This window comes from Ranitomeya imitator, chromosome 6 (genome assembly GCF_032444005.1).
Source record: "Ranitomeya imitator isolate aRanImi1 chromosome 6, aRanImi1.pri, whole genome shotgun sequence".
Lineage (NCBI taxonomy): Eukaryota > Metazoa > Chordata > Amphibia > Anura > Dendrobatidae > Ranitomeya > Ranitomeya imitator.
Genome location: NC_091287.1, coordinates 190,644,344 through 190,664,357, shown reverse-complemented (window position 1 = coordinate 190,664,357; position 20,014 = coordinate 190,644,344). Strand labels below are relative to the sequence as shown.

Genomic DNA, 20,014 nt, shown 5'->3' with positions numbered 1-20,014 from the left:
TTCCTCAGAGTTTGAACAGATTTTCTTGAGCTGATGAGGTTGGTGAATGTAATTTGAAAATCCATGTCAAAATAACTATGACATTAGGATGAACCGTTCAGGTATCTGGCTATACAGGGTGGCCATTTATATGGATACACGTAAATAAAATGGGAATGGTTGGTGATATCAACTTCCTGTTTGTGACACATTAGTATATGGGAGGGGGAAAACTTTTCCAAATTGGTGGTGATCATGGCAGCCATAGTTGCCAATTTGGGTCCAACTTTATTTTTTCCCATGGGAAGAGGGTCATGTGACTCATCAAACTTATTGAGAATTTCACAAGAAATTCTCCACATCTCGTATTTTCACAGCATAAACAAATACCTTCAGATGACCCCAAAGATAAAAGTCTAAGGGGGTCAGTTCGAGAGACCTTGGTAGCCATTCAACTGGCCCACAATGACCATCATGATGATGTGTTGCCCTCTTTATGCACTGAAGATGGCACGTTCTCTGAGTTTTTCCAGCAACATGGTGCACCACCACATTATGGGTGTCAGGTCCGAGCATTCCTACATGAACAGTTTCCTGGAAAGTGGATTGGTCGTCGTGGGCCAGATGAATGGCCACCAAGGTCTCCCGATCTGACCCCCTTAGGCTTTTATCTTTTGGGTCATCTGAAGGCAATTGTCTATGCTGTGAAGATACGAGATGGCAGCATCTAAAACAACGGATACGGGAAGCCTGTGCTAGCATTTCTTCTGTGTTGCTATCAGGGTGTCAAGAGTGGGAGAAGAGGGTTGCATTGACAATCCAATGCAATGAGCAGCACTTTGAACACATTTTATAAGTGGTCATAAACTTGTAAATAACTCATGAAAGAATAAAGTTACATTAAAACCAAGCACACCATTGTTTTTCTTGTGAAATTCTCAATAAGTTTTATGTGTCACGTGACCCTCTTCCCATTTAAAAAAATAAAGTTGGATCCAAAATGTCCAACTTCAAAATGGCCACCATGGTCACCACCCATCTTGAAAAGTTTTCCCCCTTCCATATACTAATGTGCCACAAACAGGAAGTTGATATCACCAACCATTCCCATTTTATTTAGGTGTATCCATATAAATGGTCCACTGTTATGAAAGGTAATTCAGTACCACAATGGACATAGAGGTCAGCGCACATACAGTGACCTGGCAATAACCCAAAAAACAAGAACGAGCTCTGAGACGTGGGAACTCTGTTGACCGCAATCCCTAATCCTCTCCAACCACACTAAAGGCAGCCGTGGATTGCGCCTAACGCTCCCTATGCAACTCGGCACGGCCTGAGAAACTAGCTAGCCTGAAGATAGAAAATAAGCCTACCTTGCCTCAGAGAAATACCCCAAAGGAAAAGGCAGCCCCCACATATAATGACTGTGAGTAAAGATGAAAAGACAAACGTAGAGATGAAATAGATTTAGCAAAGGAAGGCCCAACTTTCTGAACAGAGCGAGGATAGGAAAGGTAACTTTGCGGTCAACACAAAACCCTACAAAAACCACGCAAAGGGGGCAAAAAGACCCTCCGCACAGAACTAACGGCACGGAGGTACACCCTCTGCGTCCCAGAGCTTCCAGCAAGCAGTAAAAAACAAATTGACAAGCTGGACAGAAAAAAACAGCAATCAAATAGCAAAGAGGAACTTAGCTATGCAGAGCAGCAGGCCACAGGAACGATCCAGGAGGAAACAGGTCCAATACTAGAACATTGACTGGAGGCCAGGATCAAAGCACTAGGTGGAGTTAAATAGAGCAGCACCTAACGACTTCACCACATCACCTGAGGAAGGAAACTCAGAAGCCGCAGTACCACTTTCCTCCACCAACGGAAGCTCACAGAGAGAACCAGCCGAAGTACCACTTGTGACCACAGGAGGGAGCTCTGCCACAGAATTCACAACAGTCCACCCTGTAGAATGAACCAGCTCATTAATCCATGTTTATTCAGTCTCTACTCACCCAGCATGATTGATAGCTACAGCATGTAATAAGCAGCATTAAACACCAAGTGTAGCATGAAGGACGACACTGAGGAGTTGTAAATATAGCATCCTTATAAGTCTAAGATATCTTTTCAGTAATGTATTCAGTTTATATGGTCAAATCTGGTAACATATTTAAAAAATATGTATTTGGCTACTGCTTATCTCTTTTTTCCCTTTTTTCTTAGATTCTTTTTTTTTTTGCTCTGTTCCATACATATTCTGGTGGACTCTCTTAACCCAACCCTATTCTGGTACACTCCTTTAACCCAACCGTATTTTCAGAATACGTTACATCACAGCTGTTTCTAATCATTGCTATTCAGCCATATATGATCACCAAAAAGTGCCATGATCCATCACATTAACAACACAATTATAATGATTAAATGGTATTGGTGATAAACTGATTTGGCAACATGCACAAATGTATTAAGGCAAATGAGTCAGGCCTGATTTTAGATGCACATTTTAAGATCTAATAAAAATGAATAAGTTACCCAATAGAATAATAGCTGTATGGAAAATTAAGACATGAAAGCAGTAACTTGATTATAGTCTGTTAAACAATTATACTATTAAACTTCTTTAAGCAATCTGACTTACCATAAATTCTTCTAAGGACTGATAGGTTTTCCCTCGAAATTCACAGTAATTTTTCTTTTCTTTACACTGGGGGCAGCACTGACTGTTGTCAACTTGAATACAACGCGGATGCAACCTTGGGCACTCTGGTTGAATGCAAAGGGGCCCTTCCTCTGTGCAACGACAAGGGCAAGCTGAAGGGCCAGGTGTAAACTTTTCCCCAATGGCATATACAAAACCGCTTTCATCCACGCAACCTTTCCCCCGATAATCTGGGTAGGCATATTCCTCGGTAGCCTCCTGTGTTGCTGCTATATCCAAAAGAGATGCTTCCTCTAGGGGCTGGTCTTGCACCACATCTGATTGCATTTGTGTAACAGTCCCTGATTTAGTGCTCATAGTTTGAGTAGTTAAAATCTCTTTTTGTCTAATCAAAAATTCTTTATTTAAAATAATTTTGTTTGCTGAATGGTTCCAGTCTTTCATAGATTCGTCCTTATGTATTTTGTTGTCATTTACTAATCCCAAGTTTGTTTGGTTGTGATTGCGATGAGCTGTATGATCCCTCTTTTCTTGACTATTTTTCAATTGTTCGTGTCCTTGTGTCTGTGTAAGATTTTGGACACGTAAAGTAGGGTTGCATAGGGCAACCATGAGGCAGCATGTTACAAGAAGAGAGCTGGAAAGAGCTCCAATTGCCATTACAGTGGAGCTGGGCATTTCCTAGCACAACACCAGGTCTGAGCTCCTTCATTCAATGTTGATAGGTGACTTGAAGTTCGAATCTCTGCATGATATAAAAGTTTATGTTTAGTTCATTATTTATTGTCATATTTATTGTCATCAGTGACAAATTTATAAAAATTCGGTAGTGTTCTTTTAAGTATAGGAACTATTGCATTCAACATGTCAACTTGCCTATTTTTTTGCAAAACATTTTATTAAAACTTCTTTGCAATTTTGGTTGCTATTTAATTTTATAAAATTTAGAAAATTTTATTTGTACACCAAACATGTTACAACGCTCTTGTGAAGATGTTAGCACATCTTGCTACTGTGGCAACAATAAATACACCGAACATTTCAACAGCATATGTCTAAAAGTCATTAAAATAAGAGCACATGATAGGATATTTAAGATAAGACAAACAGTGAACACTTGCAATATACACATTCTAAACTGTGTATATATGCTATGCAAATTAATATGAAAGCCAATGCTTTATGGTGATTGCAATATGTCACCAGCAAATACAGTGTATATAATGCAGTAAGTGCTAGACATAATGGAGGGGTACTAGTACAAATATTTGTAACAGATAAAAATGTGTAGCACCCCTCCAGACAAAGGCTGCCTAGACGTGGGTAGTGGACTTGCCCAAATTGGCCTACTTCTGCAATAAATACCTTCCTTTTATAACTATATACAGTGCCTTGCAAAAAGTATTCGGCTCCCTGGAACTTTTCAACCTTTTCCCGCATATCATGCTTCAAACATGAAGATATCAAATGTAAATTTTTGTTGAAGAATCAACAAGTGGAACACAATTATGAAGTTGAACGAAATTAATTGGTTATTTTAAATTTTTGGGGAAATTCAAAAACTGAAAAGTGGGGCGTGCAATATTAATCGGCCCCTTTACTTTCAGTGCAGCAAACTCACTCCAGAAGTTCATTGTGGATCTCTGAATGATCCAATGTTGCCCTAAATGCCTAATGATGATAAATATAATCCACCTGTGTGTAATCAAGTCTCCGTAAAATGCACCTGCTCTGTGATAGTCTCAAGATTCTGTTTGAAGCACAGAGAGCATCATGAAGACCAAGGAACACGACAGGCAGGTCTGTGATACTGTTGTGGAGAAGTTTAAAGCCGGATTTGGATAGAAAATGATATTCAAAACTTTAAACATCCCAAGGAGCACTGTGCAAGTGATCATATTGAAATGGAAGGAGCATCATACCACTGCAAATCTACCAAGACCCAGCTGTCCCTCCAAACTTTCATCTCAAGCAAGGAGAAGACTGATAAGAGATGCAGCCAAGTGGCCCATGATCACTCTAGATGAACTGCAGAGATCTACAGCTGAGGTGGGACAGTCTGTCCATAGTACAACAATCAGTTGTACACTGCACAAATCTGTCCTTTATGGAAGAGTGGCAAGAAGAAAGTCATTTCTCAAAGATATCCATAAAATGTGTTGTTTAAAGTTTGCAACAAGCCACCTGGGAGACACACCAAACATATGAAAGAAGGTGCTCTGGTCAGATCAAACCAAAATGAAACTTTTTGACAACAATGCCAAACGATATGTTTGGCGTAAAGACAACACAGCTCATCACCCTGAACACACCATCCCTACTGTCAAACATGGTGGTGGCAGCACCATGGTTTGGGCCTGCGTTTCTTCATCAGGGACAAGGAAGATGGGTAAAATTGATGGGAAGATGGATGGAGCCAAATACAGGACCATTCTTAAAAGAAAACCTGTTGGAGTCTGCAAAAGACCTGAGACTGGGACAGAGATTTGTCTTCGAACAAGACAATGATCCCAATCATAAAGCAAAATCTACAATGGAATGGTAAACGTATCCAGGTGTTAGAATGGCCAAGTCAAAGTCCAGACCTCAATACAATCAATAATCTGTGGAAAGAGTTGAAAACTGCTGTTTTCATCAAACCATCAGCTGAGCTTGAGCTGTTTGCAAAGAAAGAATGGGCAAGAATTTCAGTCTCTCAATGTACAAAACTGTTAGAGACATACCCCAAGCGACTTGCAGCTGTAATCGCAGCAAAAGGTGACACAACAATGTATTAAGTTAAAGGGGCCGAATAATATTGCATGCCCCACTTTTCAGTTTTTGAATTTCCACAAAAATTTAAAATATCCAATCAATTTCGTTCAACTTTACAATTGTGTTCCACTTGTTGTTGATTATTCACCAAAAATTTACATTTGGTATCTTTATGCTTGTAGCATGATATGTGGGAAAAGGTTGAAAAGTTCCAGGGAGCCGAACACTTTTTCAAGGCACTGTAATATACAGCATTAATGCAGTTTAAGTTTCACACAAAGTTTCCATGCAACATATCTTATTGCATACATAGTTACATAGTTACATAGTTACATAGTTATTAAGGTTGAAGGAAGACTATATGTCCATCTAGTTCAACCCATAGCCTAACCTAACATGTTGATCCAGAGGAAGGCAAAAAAACCCCATGTGCAAAGAGTAAGCTCCACATTGGGGAAAAAAATTCCTTCCCGACTCCACATACAGCAATCAGACTAGTTCCCTGGATCAACACCCTATCAAGGAATCTAGTGTATATACCCTGTAACATTATACTTTTCCAGAAAGGTATCCAGTCCCCTCTTAAATTTAAGTAATGAATCACTCATTACAACATCATACGGCAGAGAGTTCCATAGTCTCACTGCTCTTACAGTAAAGAATCCGCGTCTGTTATTATGCTTAAACCTTTTTTCCTCCAACCGCAGAGGATGCCCCCTTGTCCCTGTTTCAGGTCTATGATTAAAAAGATCATCAGAAAGGTCTTTGTACTGTCCCCTCATATATTTATACATTAAAATAAGATCACCCCTTAGTCTTCGTTTTTCCAAACTAAATAGCCCCAAGTGTAATAACCTATCTTGGTATTGCAGACCCCCCAGTCCTCTAATAACCTTGGTCGCTCTTCTCTGCACCCGCTCCAGTTCAGCTATGTCTTTCTTAAACACCGGAGACCAGAACTGTGCACAGTATTCTAAGTGTGGTCGAACTAGTGACTTGTATAGAGGTAAAATTATGTTCTCCTCATGAGCATCTATGCCTCTTTTAATGCATCCCATTATTTTATTTGCCTTTGTAGCAGCTGCCTGACACTGGCCACTGAATTTAAGTTTGTCATCCACCCATAGACCCAGGTCTTTTTCATTGACGGTTTTGCCCAGAGTTTTAGAATTAAGCACATAATTATACATCTTATTACTTCTACCCAAGTGCATGACCTTACATTTATCCCCATTAAAGCTCATTTGCCATTTATCAGCCCAAGCTTCTAGTTTACATAAATCATCCTGTAATATAAAATTGTCCTCCTCTGTATTGATTACCCTGCAGAGTTTAGTGTCATCTGCAAATATTGAAATTCTACTCTGAATGCCCCCTACAAGGTCATTAATAAATATGTTAAAAAGAAGAGGGCCCAATACTGACCCCTGTGGTACCCCACTGCTAACCGCTACCCAGTCCGAGTGTGCTCCATTAATAACCACCCTTTGTTTCCTATCCCTGAGCCAGCTCTCAACCCACTTGCACATATTTTCCCCTATCCCCATTATTCTCATTTTATGTATCAACCTTTTGTGTGGCACCGTATCAAAAGCTTTTGAAAAGTCCATATACACTACATCCACTGGGTTCCCTTGGTCCAATCTGGAACTTACCTCTTCATAGAAACTGATCAAATTAGTCTGACATGAACGGTCCCTAGTAAACCCGTGCTGATACTGGGTCATGAGGTTATTCCTCTTCAGATACTCCAGTATAGCATCCCTTAGAATGCCCTCCAGTATTTTACCCACAGTAGAGGTTAAGCTTACTGGCCTATAATTTCCGAGTTCAGTTTTTGTCCCCTTTTTGAATATTGGCACCACATTTGCTATACGCCAGTCCTGTGGCACAGACCCTGTTATTATGCTGCTCCACTCTTTGATTACTATTTAGTAAATTTATTAGAGATGATTGAACCATCTGAAGATGAAATCAGCTGGATTTACTGCATTTCCCCAAAGAATTCTATTTGTAGCAAATCTAACTTCCGTGCTAGTACTGCATTAAATCCCTTTTGAGCTGTGTAACATAAAACAAAGCCTTATTAATGTCTAAGTGATCTCAACCTATATCACTAGGTGAAAAAGGATGGTAATTGGTGTTAAATGACAGACTATTTAATAACACATTGCAGTATCAGCCTTGATACGAAATTTAATTTGTAGAAATAGTCCAAAAATTATCCTTTTTGGGACATGTGCTTTCTTTGCTGCTGTTTATAAACAGGCAGTTGAAGTGGAAGAAGATGTGACTTCTTCACATGGGTTTTTACAAAAGATATCCTTGTTTGGGGGGTGTCAAAATATTTTTTCTTTGCAAAATTAAGCCAAAGCTTTTTCACAAGGCATACAAAAATCATATATTTATTTTATGAGCAAAACAGGTGTGCTTAACACTTTTGACAGTGAAAAACTAATGATTTCTCAACTAGAAGTGATCCAAGAAGTATTGTTTCTCCTTGCAGAGAGTGACATTTTAAACATGTCGAGGTGAGGAGACTTAAAGCTGCAATGCTCCTCTGAGAAATATGCAAATTTTCTCTTCAGAGAGGAAGAGGACTAGAACTCTAGTGTCTAATTGGAAGTAGCAATCCTAGCAGTCAATGTCGACCCTTTAACAAGCCTTGTCACATGGCTTAGGATAAAAGCCAAACCAGAATCTTAGTTTGCAGACACTTTGTTTCGGGGTACTGCCCCTCGTCAGTGCAAAGTGAAGATCTGGTTTGGCTGACCCGAAACACAGTGTCTGCAAATTGAGATTCTAGTTTGGCTTCTATCATAAGCCATGTGACAAGGCTCATTAAAGGGTTGACATTGACTGTTAGGATTGCTACTTAGGTGGCACTTGGGTCCTAGTCCTTTTCCTCTCTGAAGAGACAACTTGCATATTTTCCAGAGGAGCATTGCAGCTTTAAGTCTCCTGACCTTCACATGCTTAACATGCCACTCTCCGCAGGAGAAACGATACTTCTTGGATCCCGGTCAGATGCCTCTCAATCGGCCAAACCAGATCTCCACTTTGCACTGACGAGGGGCAGTACCCCGAAATACAGTGTCTGCAAATTGAGATTCTAGTTTGGTTTTATCCTAAGTCATGTGACAAGGCTTGTTAAAGGGTCGACATTGACTGTTAGGATTGCTACTTCCAAAAGGTGGCACTAGAGTTCTAGTTCTCTTCCTCTCTGAAGAGACAATTTGCAACTAGTAGTGAAAAATTGTTTCTTTTTTTTAGATCAACAACCAGTTTGTTATTCTCAAAATGAGTACACTGCATAACAATTCCAAAAGGTAACTATTTTTACAAAGCCATTCAAAAATAACCTCTTGTTTTAAAGAGCAAGCTTAGGCTAGGTCCTTTCACAGTGAAGTAGGAAAGACTTGTTGTTAATGAGAATTTCAAATATTCAGTCCTATTTTGTGAGCTGCTTGCAGTTTGTGCATCCTCAAGAGAGCATGTTCAGTGATAAAAATTATCACTATAAAACAGTTTGCAGCCAGGAGAAGTGCGGCTGGTAGAGTATGGTCCACCTGCAACGGCTAGAGGAGAAAGGTGTAGAAGACAAACAACGGACAGTCAGGTAGGCAAATTGCATGGCCAATTTATTCATTGGCATCTGCTATTTGTGAATGACATTCAGCACTATTCCAAGCCAGAGTTTTTTTGAGAAAAGGTTTTTCATGCTTGCAGCAAATTACCTATTTAGTTGTGACAAAGCCACTGGCCATGCCAAGTACCCTTTCTGACATTACAGTGGATGTTGAACACGACAATGCGTGCATAGGGGGCCAGTTGCCTGTTCTTTCTACTTGTTCAAATTGCTAACACGGAAGTCCATGGAATCTGGGCTGGCTCAAGGTATCCGCCTAAGAAAGGACACAGTATAGCTATACATGAACCTGGTTGACGCGTCATTATTTCCTGAAGTGTGTCAGGTTGTCCCAATTCAGATTAAACATCTGAACCATCATGTCAAAGATAATGTACCTGTTAATTTTGCTGCCTTTGCTACTTATTTGTAGGCCTAACACTAGCACAGGGGGGGGGGAACTTGGACAACAGAGAATAGAGAAAATTCTAAAGGCCAGTCATGCAGCTGGTAGGAGTCAGCTCAGCAAAGGGTTGCTTGTCATGTCCAGCATTAACGTCATAATCATTTTCACTTTGACTGTCAGCCTTGTCCCCTGCTTTGCAAACTTTATGTCTCCTGTTATGATGCGGTGGTCTAGGAGCAACATGGAACGAGCTCTGAAGGAAGTGGTAACTGTACTGACCGCAGTCCCTAAGCTCAACACAACACTAGAAGTAGCCGTGGAATGCTCCTAACTCTCCCTAGGCATCTCGTCACAGCCTAAGAGCTAACTACCCCTAAAGACAGAAGCAGGAAAACTATCTTGCCTCAGAGAAAATTCCCAAAGGATAGATTAGCCCCCCACAAATAATGACTGTGAGTGGAGAGGAAAAAGACATACACAGAATGAAACCAGGATGAGCACAGGAGGCCAGTCTTGCTTGATAGATAGGACAGGATGGAATACTATGCGGTCAGTATAAAACACTACAAAAATCCACGCAGAGTTTACAAAAAAATCTCCACACCTGACTAAAGGTGTGGAGGGTAAATCTGCTTCCCAGAGTTCCAGCAAGACAGAATTAATTCATACTGATAACGCTGGACAAACATAGAAAGCACTGAACGGATAAGTCCACAATCTGTGAACAGAAAAACGCAAGCAAAAACTTAGCTTTGCTGAACTGGTCAGGATAACAGGGAAATCCAAAGAGATGTGAATCCAACCAGGAACCATTTACAAGTGGCACTGGCTGAAGGAAAGAGCCAGGCCTAAATAGCCGAGCAGAAGAGACGATAAGTGGAGGCAGCTGATGACAGCTAACTCCAAGGAGCAGCCATATCACTTGAAACCACAAGAGGGAGCCCAAGAGCAGAACTCACAAAAGTGCCACTTACAACCACCGGAGGGAGCCCAAGAGCGGAATTCACAACAGTCTCCCTACATATCCACCTGCTGCTGCTGCCGCTCCTCCTCCTCCAAATATTTCTGCATGTAACATGGACCTTGAGGGTGCAAACAAACACATGAACATAAACACATGAGATGAATATTTGCCAGTGCAATGGAGAAGGGTTATGTTTCCTCCAAAACATAGGTAAGTCGGCAGTTATTGTCTCTTACCTCTAAGTGCTCTTTTAAATGGATACTGAGAAAGACAGGTTACCAACTTTTGTTTAAAGACTTTATGGAATACTAGATGGTGGCCTGATTCTAACGCATTGGGTATTCTAGAATATGTATGTATGTATGTATGTATGTATATAGCAGCCACATAGTGTATAGCACAGGCCACATAGTATATAGGAGCCATGTAGTATATAGCAGCCATGCAGTATATTACACAGCCACATAGTATATAACACAGCCCACGTAATGTATAGCACAGGCCACACAGTAAATAACACAGCCCACGCAGTATATAACACAGCCCACGTAATACATTGGACAGTCCACAAAGTATATAACACAGCCCACGCAGTATATAACATAGCCCACGCAGTATATAACACAGCACATGCAGTATATAACACAGCCCATGCAGTATATAACAGACCCACGCAGTATATAACAGGCCACACAATATATCACACAGCCACTCATTATATGACACAGCCCACGCAGTATATAACACAGCCCACACAGTAAATAACACAGCCCGCACAGTATATAACACAGCCCACATAATATATAGCACAGCCCACGCAGTATATAACACAGCCCACGTAGTATATAACACAGGCCACGCAATATATCACAGCCACACAGTATATAACACAGCCACGCAGTATATAACACAGCCCATGCAGTATATAACACAGGGCACGCAGTATATAACACAGCCCACGCAGTATATAACACAGCACATGCAGTATATAACACATCACATGCAGTATATAACACAGCCCACGCAGTGTATAACACCGCAAATGCAGTATATAACGCAGGCCATGCAATATATAACACAGCCACACAGTATATAACACAGCCACGCAGTATATAACAAAGGGCACGCAGTATATAACAGTGGCCATGCAGTATATAACACAGCCCACGCAGTATATAACACAGCACATGCAGTATATAACACAGCACACGCAGTATATAACACAGCCCACGCAGTATATAACACAGCACATGCAGTATATAACGCAGGCCATGCAATATATAACACAGCCCATGCAGTATATAACAAAGGGCACGCAGTATATAACAGTGGCCATGCAGTATATAACACAGCCCACGCAGTATATAACACAGCCCACGCAGTATATAACACAGGCCATGCAGTATATAACGCAGGCCAAGCAGGTTATAACACAGCCCACAGAGTATATAACACTGCCCACGCAGTATATAACACTGTCCACATAGTATATAACACTGCCAACGTAGTATATAGCAGCCGCACAGTATATAACACAGCCTACATAATATATAGCACAGCCCATGCAGTATATAACACAGCCCATGCAGTATATAACACAGGCCACGCAGTATATAACAGTGACCACACAGCATATAGCACTGCCCACGCAGTGTATAACACAGCCCACGCAGTATATAACACTGCCCACATAGTATATAACACTGCCCACATAGTATATAGCAGCCTCACAGTATATAACATAGCCCACGTAATATATAGCACAGCCCATGCAGTATATAACATAGCCCATGCAGTATATAACATTGCCCACGTATTATATAGCAGCCACGCAGTATATAACACAGCCCACGTAGTATATAGCAGTGTGGGCACCATAACTCTGTTAAAAAAAAATTTTAAATAAAAAATTGTTACTGTATATACTCACCCTCCGGCGTCCAGCGAAGCTGTCCCGATGCACGCGCGGCTGCCGCCTGCTTCCGTTCCCAGAGATGCATTGCGAAATTACTCAGATGACTTAGCGGTCTTGCGAGACCACTAAGTCTTCTGGGTAATTCCGCAATGCATCTCTGGGAACGGAAGCTGGCGGCAGCTGCACGTGGATCTGCGGATGACGGAAGGTGAGAATAGCAGGTTTTTTGTTTTGTTTATTATATTTAACATTAGATTTTTTTTACTTTTTATGCTGCATAGGCAGCATCAATAGTAAAAAGTTGGTCACACAGGGTTAATAACAGCGTTAACGAGTATGTTACAATGCGGCATAATGCTGTCCATTAACGCTGCCATTAACCCTGTGTGAGCGCTGACTGGAGGGGAGTATGGAGCGGGTGCCGGGCACTGACTGGACGGAAGTAGGGAGGAATTAATTCTTGGCCGGGTTATGCCCGTCGCTGATTGGTTGTGGCTTTGACGGCCGCAACCAATCAGCGACGCGGGATTTCCGTGACACACAGACGGAGGTGCCCCTTAGACAATTATATATATATATGTCCACTTTCCAAAGAACAGCGGGTATACTGGCACTGAATGCTGTTAAATTCCCAGTCTATAGAAATCTGATCTTCTACGGATCGGACACTCTGGGCTCACTGCTGAAAAGGGTCGTGCTCCACATAGAAAATCCACAATCCATATAGCACACAAAACAAAGAAAAGAAATGTGGCACTCACCCTTTTTCTTCAGTGAGAAACGTGTCCTTTATTTAACACTTAAGTGTAAAATAACATTCTTCGGCTTTGACAGAAGTGAGGGAACGGGGAGTGAAGAGACTGGACGATGGCTGTTTCGCGCACTAGCGCTTCGACGGGTCCCTCACTTACTCCTGTCAAAGCCGAAGAATGTTATTTTACACTTAAGTGTTAAATAAAGGACACGTGTCTAGCTGGAGAAACCAGGTGAGTGCCACATTTCTTTTCTTCGTTTTGTGTGCTATATATATAGATGAATTATAAAGCAATAAAGTTCTACAAAAGGACATTTCGAATGTGGAGAATGTATACAGTTTGAAATGGTGATATTTTGTATATTTCATTAGTTGCAGCAAACGCTCTTTAATACAGGTATTGGATCAACCCATTTATTGCACATTTTTTCTCACTTCTATTGGTTTCCGACCTAGTATTATCTACTATTATTTCTTGTCCTTTGTATTTAAAGTAAGACAATCAGTAGAGGTGGATGACAATAATGATGGTGATGATGACACTGATCACGTATTATATGACTGTGTGGCCTGGCTGACAAAATATTCTACCATATAATTGTCTAAGGGTCACTTCCGTCTGTCTTTCTGTCTGTCTTTCTGTCACAGATATTCATTGGTCGCGGCCTCTGTCTGTCATGGAAATCCAAGTCGGTGATTGGTCGTGGCATAACGCCCACAACCACTGCCATGACCAATCAGCGACAGGCACAGTCCGGCGGAAAAATGGCCGCTCCTTCCTCCCCGCAGTCAGTGCCCGCTCCATACTCCCCTCCAGTCAGCCCTCACACAGGGCTAATGGCAGCGTTAATGGACCGCGTTATGCCGCGGTGAAACGCACTCCATTAACGCAGCTATTAACCCTGTGTGACCAACTTTTTACTATTGATGCTGTGTATGCAGCATAAATAGTAAAAAGATCTAATGTTACAAATAATAATAATAAAAAAAAAGGTTATTCTCACCCTCCGACATGCACCCTCTCCTCGGCAGTGCAAGCGGCAGGTTCCGGTGGCAAGGATGCTATGCGAGAAGGACCTTCCATGATGTCATGGTCAGGTGACCGCGACATCATCACAGGTCCTGCGCTCATACCAACCCTGGGATCGGAAGCTGCCATGTGCACCGCACACAAGCACCAGGACTACAAGGGGCCCTCGGAACGTGAGTATATGTTTATTTTATATTTTAAGTCTTTTTTAACCTGTTACATACGTGGCTGGGCAATATACTACGTGACCGGCCATTATACTATGTGACTGGGCAGTATACTACGTGGCTCTGTGCTGTATACTACGTCGCTGTGCAATATACTACGTGGCTGGGCAATATACTACGTGGCTGGGCAATATACTACATGACTGAGCAATATACTACGTGGCTCTGTGCTGTATACTACGTCGCTGTGCAATATACTACGTGGCTGGGCAATATACTACGTGGCTGGGCAATATACTACGTGGCTGGGCAATATACTATGTGGCTGGGCAATATACTACATCACTGGGCAATATACTACGTAGCTGGGCAATATAGTACATGACTGGGCAATATACTACGTGGCTGGGAAATATACTACGTGGCTGGGTGATATACTACGTGGTTGGGCGATATACTACGTGACTGGGCAATATACTATGTGGCTGGGCAATATACTACGTGATTGGGCAATATACTACGTGACTGGGCAATATACTACGTGGCTGGGCAATATACGACGTGACTGGGCAATATACTACGTGACTGGGCAATATACTATGTGGCTGGGCAATATACTACATCACTGGGCAATATACTATGTAGCTGGCAATATAATACGTGACTGGGCAATATACTACGTGGCTGGTCAATATACTACGTGGTTGGGCAATATAATACATGGCTGGGCAATATACTACGTGGGCTGTGCAATATACTACGTGGACATGCATATTCTAGAATACCCAATGCATTAGAATCGGGCCACCATCTAGTCAATGTATAAGTATGGAAGGAGGACAACTTGAGGCTTGGTCTGATCATAGGTGATGTCACTCCATGTGAAAATGGACAGCCATAGTTTTTAGTCTATTCAAGCCAAGAGGTTTACAACTAATTTTTCTCTTGTGGAGCCTGCATACTGCCAAAGAATTGTCTCTTTGCTATGTGAAATAAAACTCCCTCACATGAGATGCCCGCACGCCTGACTTGCCAACACCTCCAACACAGCTTTCAAGTGTTGTTGAGCTTCATCCACCAACAGCCCATATAGGGTTTCCTGCTTTGCAGGTGACCTCAAAATAAACAGATTTTGCACTAGAGGATTTTTCAGCTTTTTTTAGAGGATATTAGGGGCAGGCACAGGTTGATATCAGGAGGTGCTCCATCCCTTGTTCCCTACTTTGAGGGTCTTCCTCTCCCCATTCCATCCCGTTGTGTGGTGTAAGTTGTGTCATCCGCTGGATTCAACTATATTGGTTCATGACATTATCACCGACTAGTAATTTTTTGGGGGTGAACCTATGGCTCAAGCGCAGGCTGTTGCTCACATGATCCAGACCTTCATGGATGAGATTAAGAAGTTGCGCTGTCAGGTGGTGCAACAGGTTCAGCAGGTGTCAGGGTTCTTTGTCATCTCATGTCCGGGCTCAACTGGAACCCAAAATCTCTATCCCTCCCTCTGGATGGAGAGATACATTTATTGTATTCAAGAAGCCTGTAAACTATGTTTCAGGTTTTGCCCTCGTTCTTCAGGGATTGAAGAACAGCGTGTGGGGAACAGTCTCCAGTCTCAAGGGTGATCCCCAATCGTGGGCCTTTTCCCTGCTGACCGATTCACCATCTTTGCAGTCGGTGGATGAGTTTTTTGTGGCATTGGTGCTGTTGTATGGGAATCCTGATGACTAGAGTTGAGCGACTTTTAGTTTTTTAGGGTCGAGTCGGGTTTCGCGAAACCCGACTATCTCAACAGTCGAGTCGAGTGGAATCGGCCGATTATCGCGAAAAGTCGGGGATCAACCGAAACACAAAACCCAATGCAAGTCAATGGGGGAGCATAGTCGGCAGTGAGTGGAGGCCAGGAAAACATGTACAGTGCCCATTTTAATGGCAAAAACATCCATTCTTGTTACTGAAGCTTGTCAATCTTAATTTACCTTATAATAATAGTAAGGCATTGGAAATTGGGGGTCATTTGGCTAAAGTTGTGGGGGGTAGGGCTGGTTCAAGTATTTAGTGGGCCCAGGAAATCTGGACCACGTCACGGCAGTGGAGCAGGGAGAGGTAAGTATTTCAACTTTGCAAGTGCTGTGATCCTGAGCAAGCAGGGGGGGCCCACTCGTTGGCATTGGCACTAGCACAGGGCCCCTCAAAGTACGGCGGTGTGTTTGCACGGCAGGGGAGCCTCCCACCGGCAGCGACACTTTTGTGTACTATGAGGGGCCCTGTGCCAGTGACGTCGTGAACGAGTATTCCTCCCCCCACCTGATGAAGGAACCTGCACTTTCATCTGCACCTTCCTCTTTGTCCCCGTGTAAGGTGGTATGGTATGCGGGAAGAGGAACCTGACTTTCAGCAGGGTCACAATCTTGCTGTGTAGCGTGCACGGGGAATGTTGCGTTATGGGTCAATGTACCAGCAGACTCATCTATTACTGGCTGGGCAATGGGCAAGATGAGGAGGAAACACAGATATAGGCCCAAAGAATAAAGTGGGCTAAATGCAGTTCAAAATTGGTAACAGGACTAACCAGGGGGCATTGCAGTGGAGGACAACTGTAATGAGAGGCTGACACAGAGAGTAGGCCCAAATCAGTAAGTAGACAGTACAAATGAACCAAAGAGAGTACCAATTCTGAATAAAATACAAAAAGTTTATTACATAATTCAATTAAATAGTGACATACATAAACAGAAAAAATCATATATCAAAGTGAAAAGCCTGACTTCACAGGTATAACACTCAGGACCAATATATATAAGTGGATGGGAAAGGATCACTAGCATGTAAGGCTCAAAACTTCTTACCCCATTCGATCATATCACTACCAAATAAGACTATTTAAATAAGATGCCAAACGCATTCATAAAGTGCCAAGTGCAAACAGTAATGTCAATACACAAACACCCAGCTGACATAAACTGGGTGATTGAGGTATAAGGCCTACGAAAAAATGGGAAACAGAAAGTACATAAACGGCCTAGCCGTGGTCCTTACCCATAAAGTCTCCACTCTTGGAACCTGAGCGGTGCAGCCCCAACGCGCGTTTCGCGTTGGCTTCCTCGGGGGGCTGTAACTTACTGTGTGCCACTAATGCCCATTATATAGGGAAGATCGTTATGCCGGTGTTATAGTACGGCGCATGCGCAGAGCATCGCGTCCCGCGGCCGCATCACTTCCGGCCTCCAGCTCCGGCATCGCTGAGCGGGAAATCCCACATGACGTCATTCATCAGCGACACCGGAACTCTCGGAGACCTTGGGCGACGCGCCGGTAAAGGACGCTCTCTGATCATGCGCACAAACCACCGGTCGCCATCTTTACTGCTGGATGGACCTCAGAGCTGCATTTCTGGTAAGGGCATCCCATCACCGGAGAATAAACAGAATAGATATATAAATATAGTGCTCCGACAGGGTGACTCATCTCTAAGTTGCTCTAATCAATGGACATGTTCCGACCCAGTACCCCATCCAGAAAAGGGGGGTGCTAAGTTGGAAAAAAGGGTCATGAAACAGAATAATCCGTCGCAGAACACCATACATTTCATAGTTGAGGAAAATGAATATGAATCTCAATTATTATGAAGAACACCACGGTCAATACATCAAAAAGGGAGAGATATAATATATATATAAGTGCAAAAAAACATAAGGTGCATACATAGATACCAATATATAAATATATATACATTAAGGACTAAATGGTATTAAAAGTGAAAGTGCCAAAAAAATACATGACAATAAGCCACATTAGAATATCAAATGTGAATACACCCTCAAATAAAAAGGAAAAAAAATTAGCCGTTATATGATATAGTGGTGATCCATATGAATAAATTCGTCTCTCCAGAATCTTAGATGCATTGGCAGATGGCAGATGAAATTCCAATCCAATGGTAATTATGTGATTCCTCTTATGTCCATTCCTCCAAGCAGATACATGGACCCATATATGGGCGAAGATTTTATAGGGTTTCCAAATATAAATATATGACTATAAAGACAATGAAAAAAATAAAGAAACACACAATAAGACAAAGATGGAAATTAAAATATAAAACCAGAGATGTAAGGATTTTTAAAGAAATGGAACAAAACTAATATGTTCGTTTAAACCTGTTGGAGTTAGAGTCCCCAGTACCGTTATCCAACGGCATTCCCGCTGGGCCAGAATTTTCCTGGGGTCACCTCCTCTGATCCCCAACCGCACTCTATCAATCCCCCACATCTGAAATCCCACCGGATTGCATTTATGGTGAATGCTGAAATGTCGGGGGATGGTCTATGTAATAAACTTTTGTATTTTATTCAGAATTGGTACTCTCTTTGGTTCATTTGTACTGTCTAGTTGCTTTGAGAGTGTTCTGGGCTAAATTTAGCGCCCCCATGACGACAAAGGGGATTTGACTTTTTTTGGGAATGTTTTCTGTTTTGAGGATTGTGTCACCAAATCAGTAAGTAGTCTAAATGCAGTTCAAAATTAGCAACAGTAGTAAACAGGCGGCACAGCTTTGTTCAGTGGAGGAGAACAGCAAGGAGCGGCAGACACCGATAGTAGGCCCAAACCCAACTAGTAGGCCAAATGCGGTCTAACATTAACAACTACTTAACGAGAGCCTGAAAATGGAATTTCAGGACAGGAAACCAGGAGAACAGCAAGGAGCGGCAGACACTGTTAGTAGGCCCCAACCCAACTAGTAGGCCAAATGCAGTTGTTCCATTTAACAACTATTTAACAAGAGCCTGAAGATAGAAGCTCAGGAAAGGCAACCTGGAGAACACCTTGGAGCGGAAGACACCGTCTCTACAACCCAGACCCAACTTGTAGGCCTAATGCAGTGTTGTTTCAACAACTACTGAACAAGATCTAGAAGATCGAAGCTATGGAGAGGTAACCTGGAGAACACCTTGGAGCGGAAGACACCATCTCTACAACCCAGACCCAACTTGTAGGCCTAATGCAGTGTTGTTTCAACAACTACTTAACGAGAGCTAGAAGATCGAAGCTATGGAGAGGCAACCTGGAGAACACCTTGGAGCGGAAGACACCGTCTCTACAACCCAGACCCAACTTGTAGGCCTAATGCAGTGTTGTTTCAACAACTACTGAACGAGAGCTAGAAGATCGAAGCTATAGAGAGGCAACCTGAAGAACACCTTGGAGCGGCAGACACCGTCTCTACAACCCAGACTCAACTTTTAGGCCTAATGCAGTGTTGTTTCAACAACTACTGAACGAGAGCTAGAAGATCGAAGCTATGGAGAGGCAACCTGGAGAACACCTTGGAGTGGCAGACACCGTCTCTACAACCCAGACCCAACTTGTAGGCCTAATGCAGTGTTGTTTCAAAAACTACTTAACGAGAGCTAGAAGATCGAAGCTATGGAGAGGCAACCTGGAGAACACCTTGGAGCGGAAGACACCGTCTCTACAACCCAGACCCAACTTGTAGGCCTAATGCAGTGTTGTTTCAACAACTACTGAACGAGAGCTAGAAGATCGAAGCTATGGAGAGGCAACCTGGAGAACGCCTTGGAGCGGCAGACACCGTCTCTACAACCCAGACCCAACTTGTAGGCCTAATGCAGTGTTGTTTCAACAACTACTGAACGAGAGCTAGAAGATCGAAGCTATGGAGAGGCAACCTGAAGAACACCTTGGAGCGGCAGACACCGTCTCTACAACCCAGACTCAACTTGTAGGCCTAATGCAGT

The 20,014-nt window shown here is 42.5% G+C and overlaps 1 protein-coding gene across 2 annotated transcripts in view; it reads right to left on the bottom strand.

Annotated features, from left to right (window-relative positions):
* Window positions 1–20,014, bottom strand: part of VWC2 (von Willebrand factor C domain containing 2) — a 1,274,203-nt gene that overhangs the window by 1,164,343 nt on the left and 89,846 nt on the right. For both annotated transcript variants that reach the window (XM_069730395.1, XM_069730396.1), the window contains exon 2: window positions 2,620–3,385. In XM_069730395.1, the coding sequence (XP_069586496.1) occupies window positions 2,620–3,318 (699 nt within the window). In that variant the 5' untranslated portion in view covers window positions 3,319–3,385. The remainder of the gene's footprint in view (window positions 1–2,619; window positions 3,386–20,014) is intronic.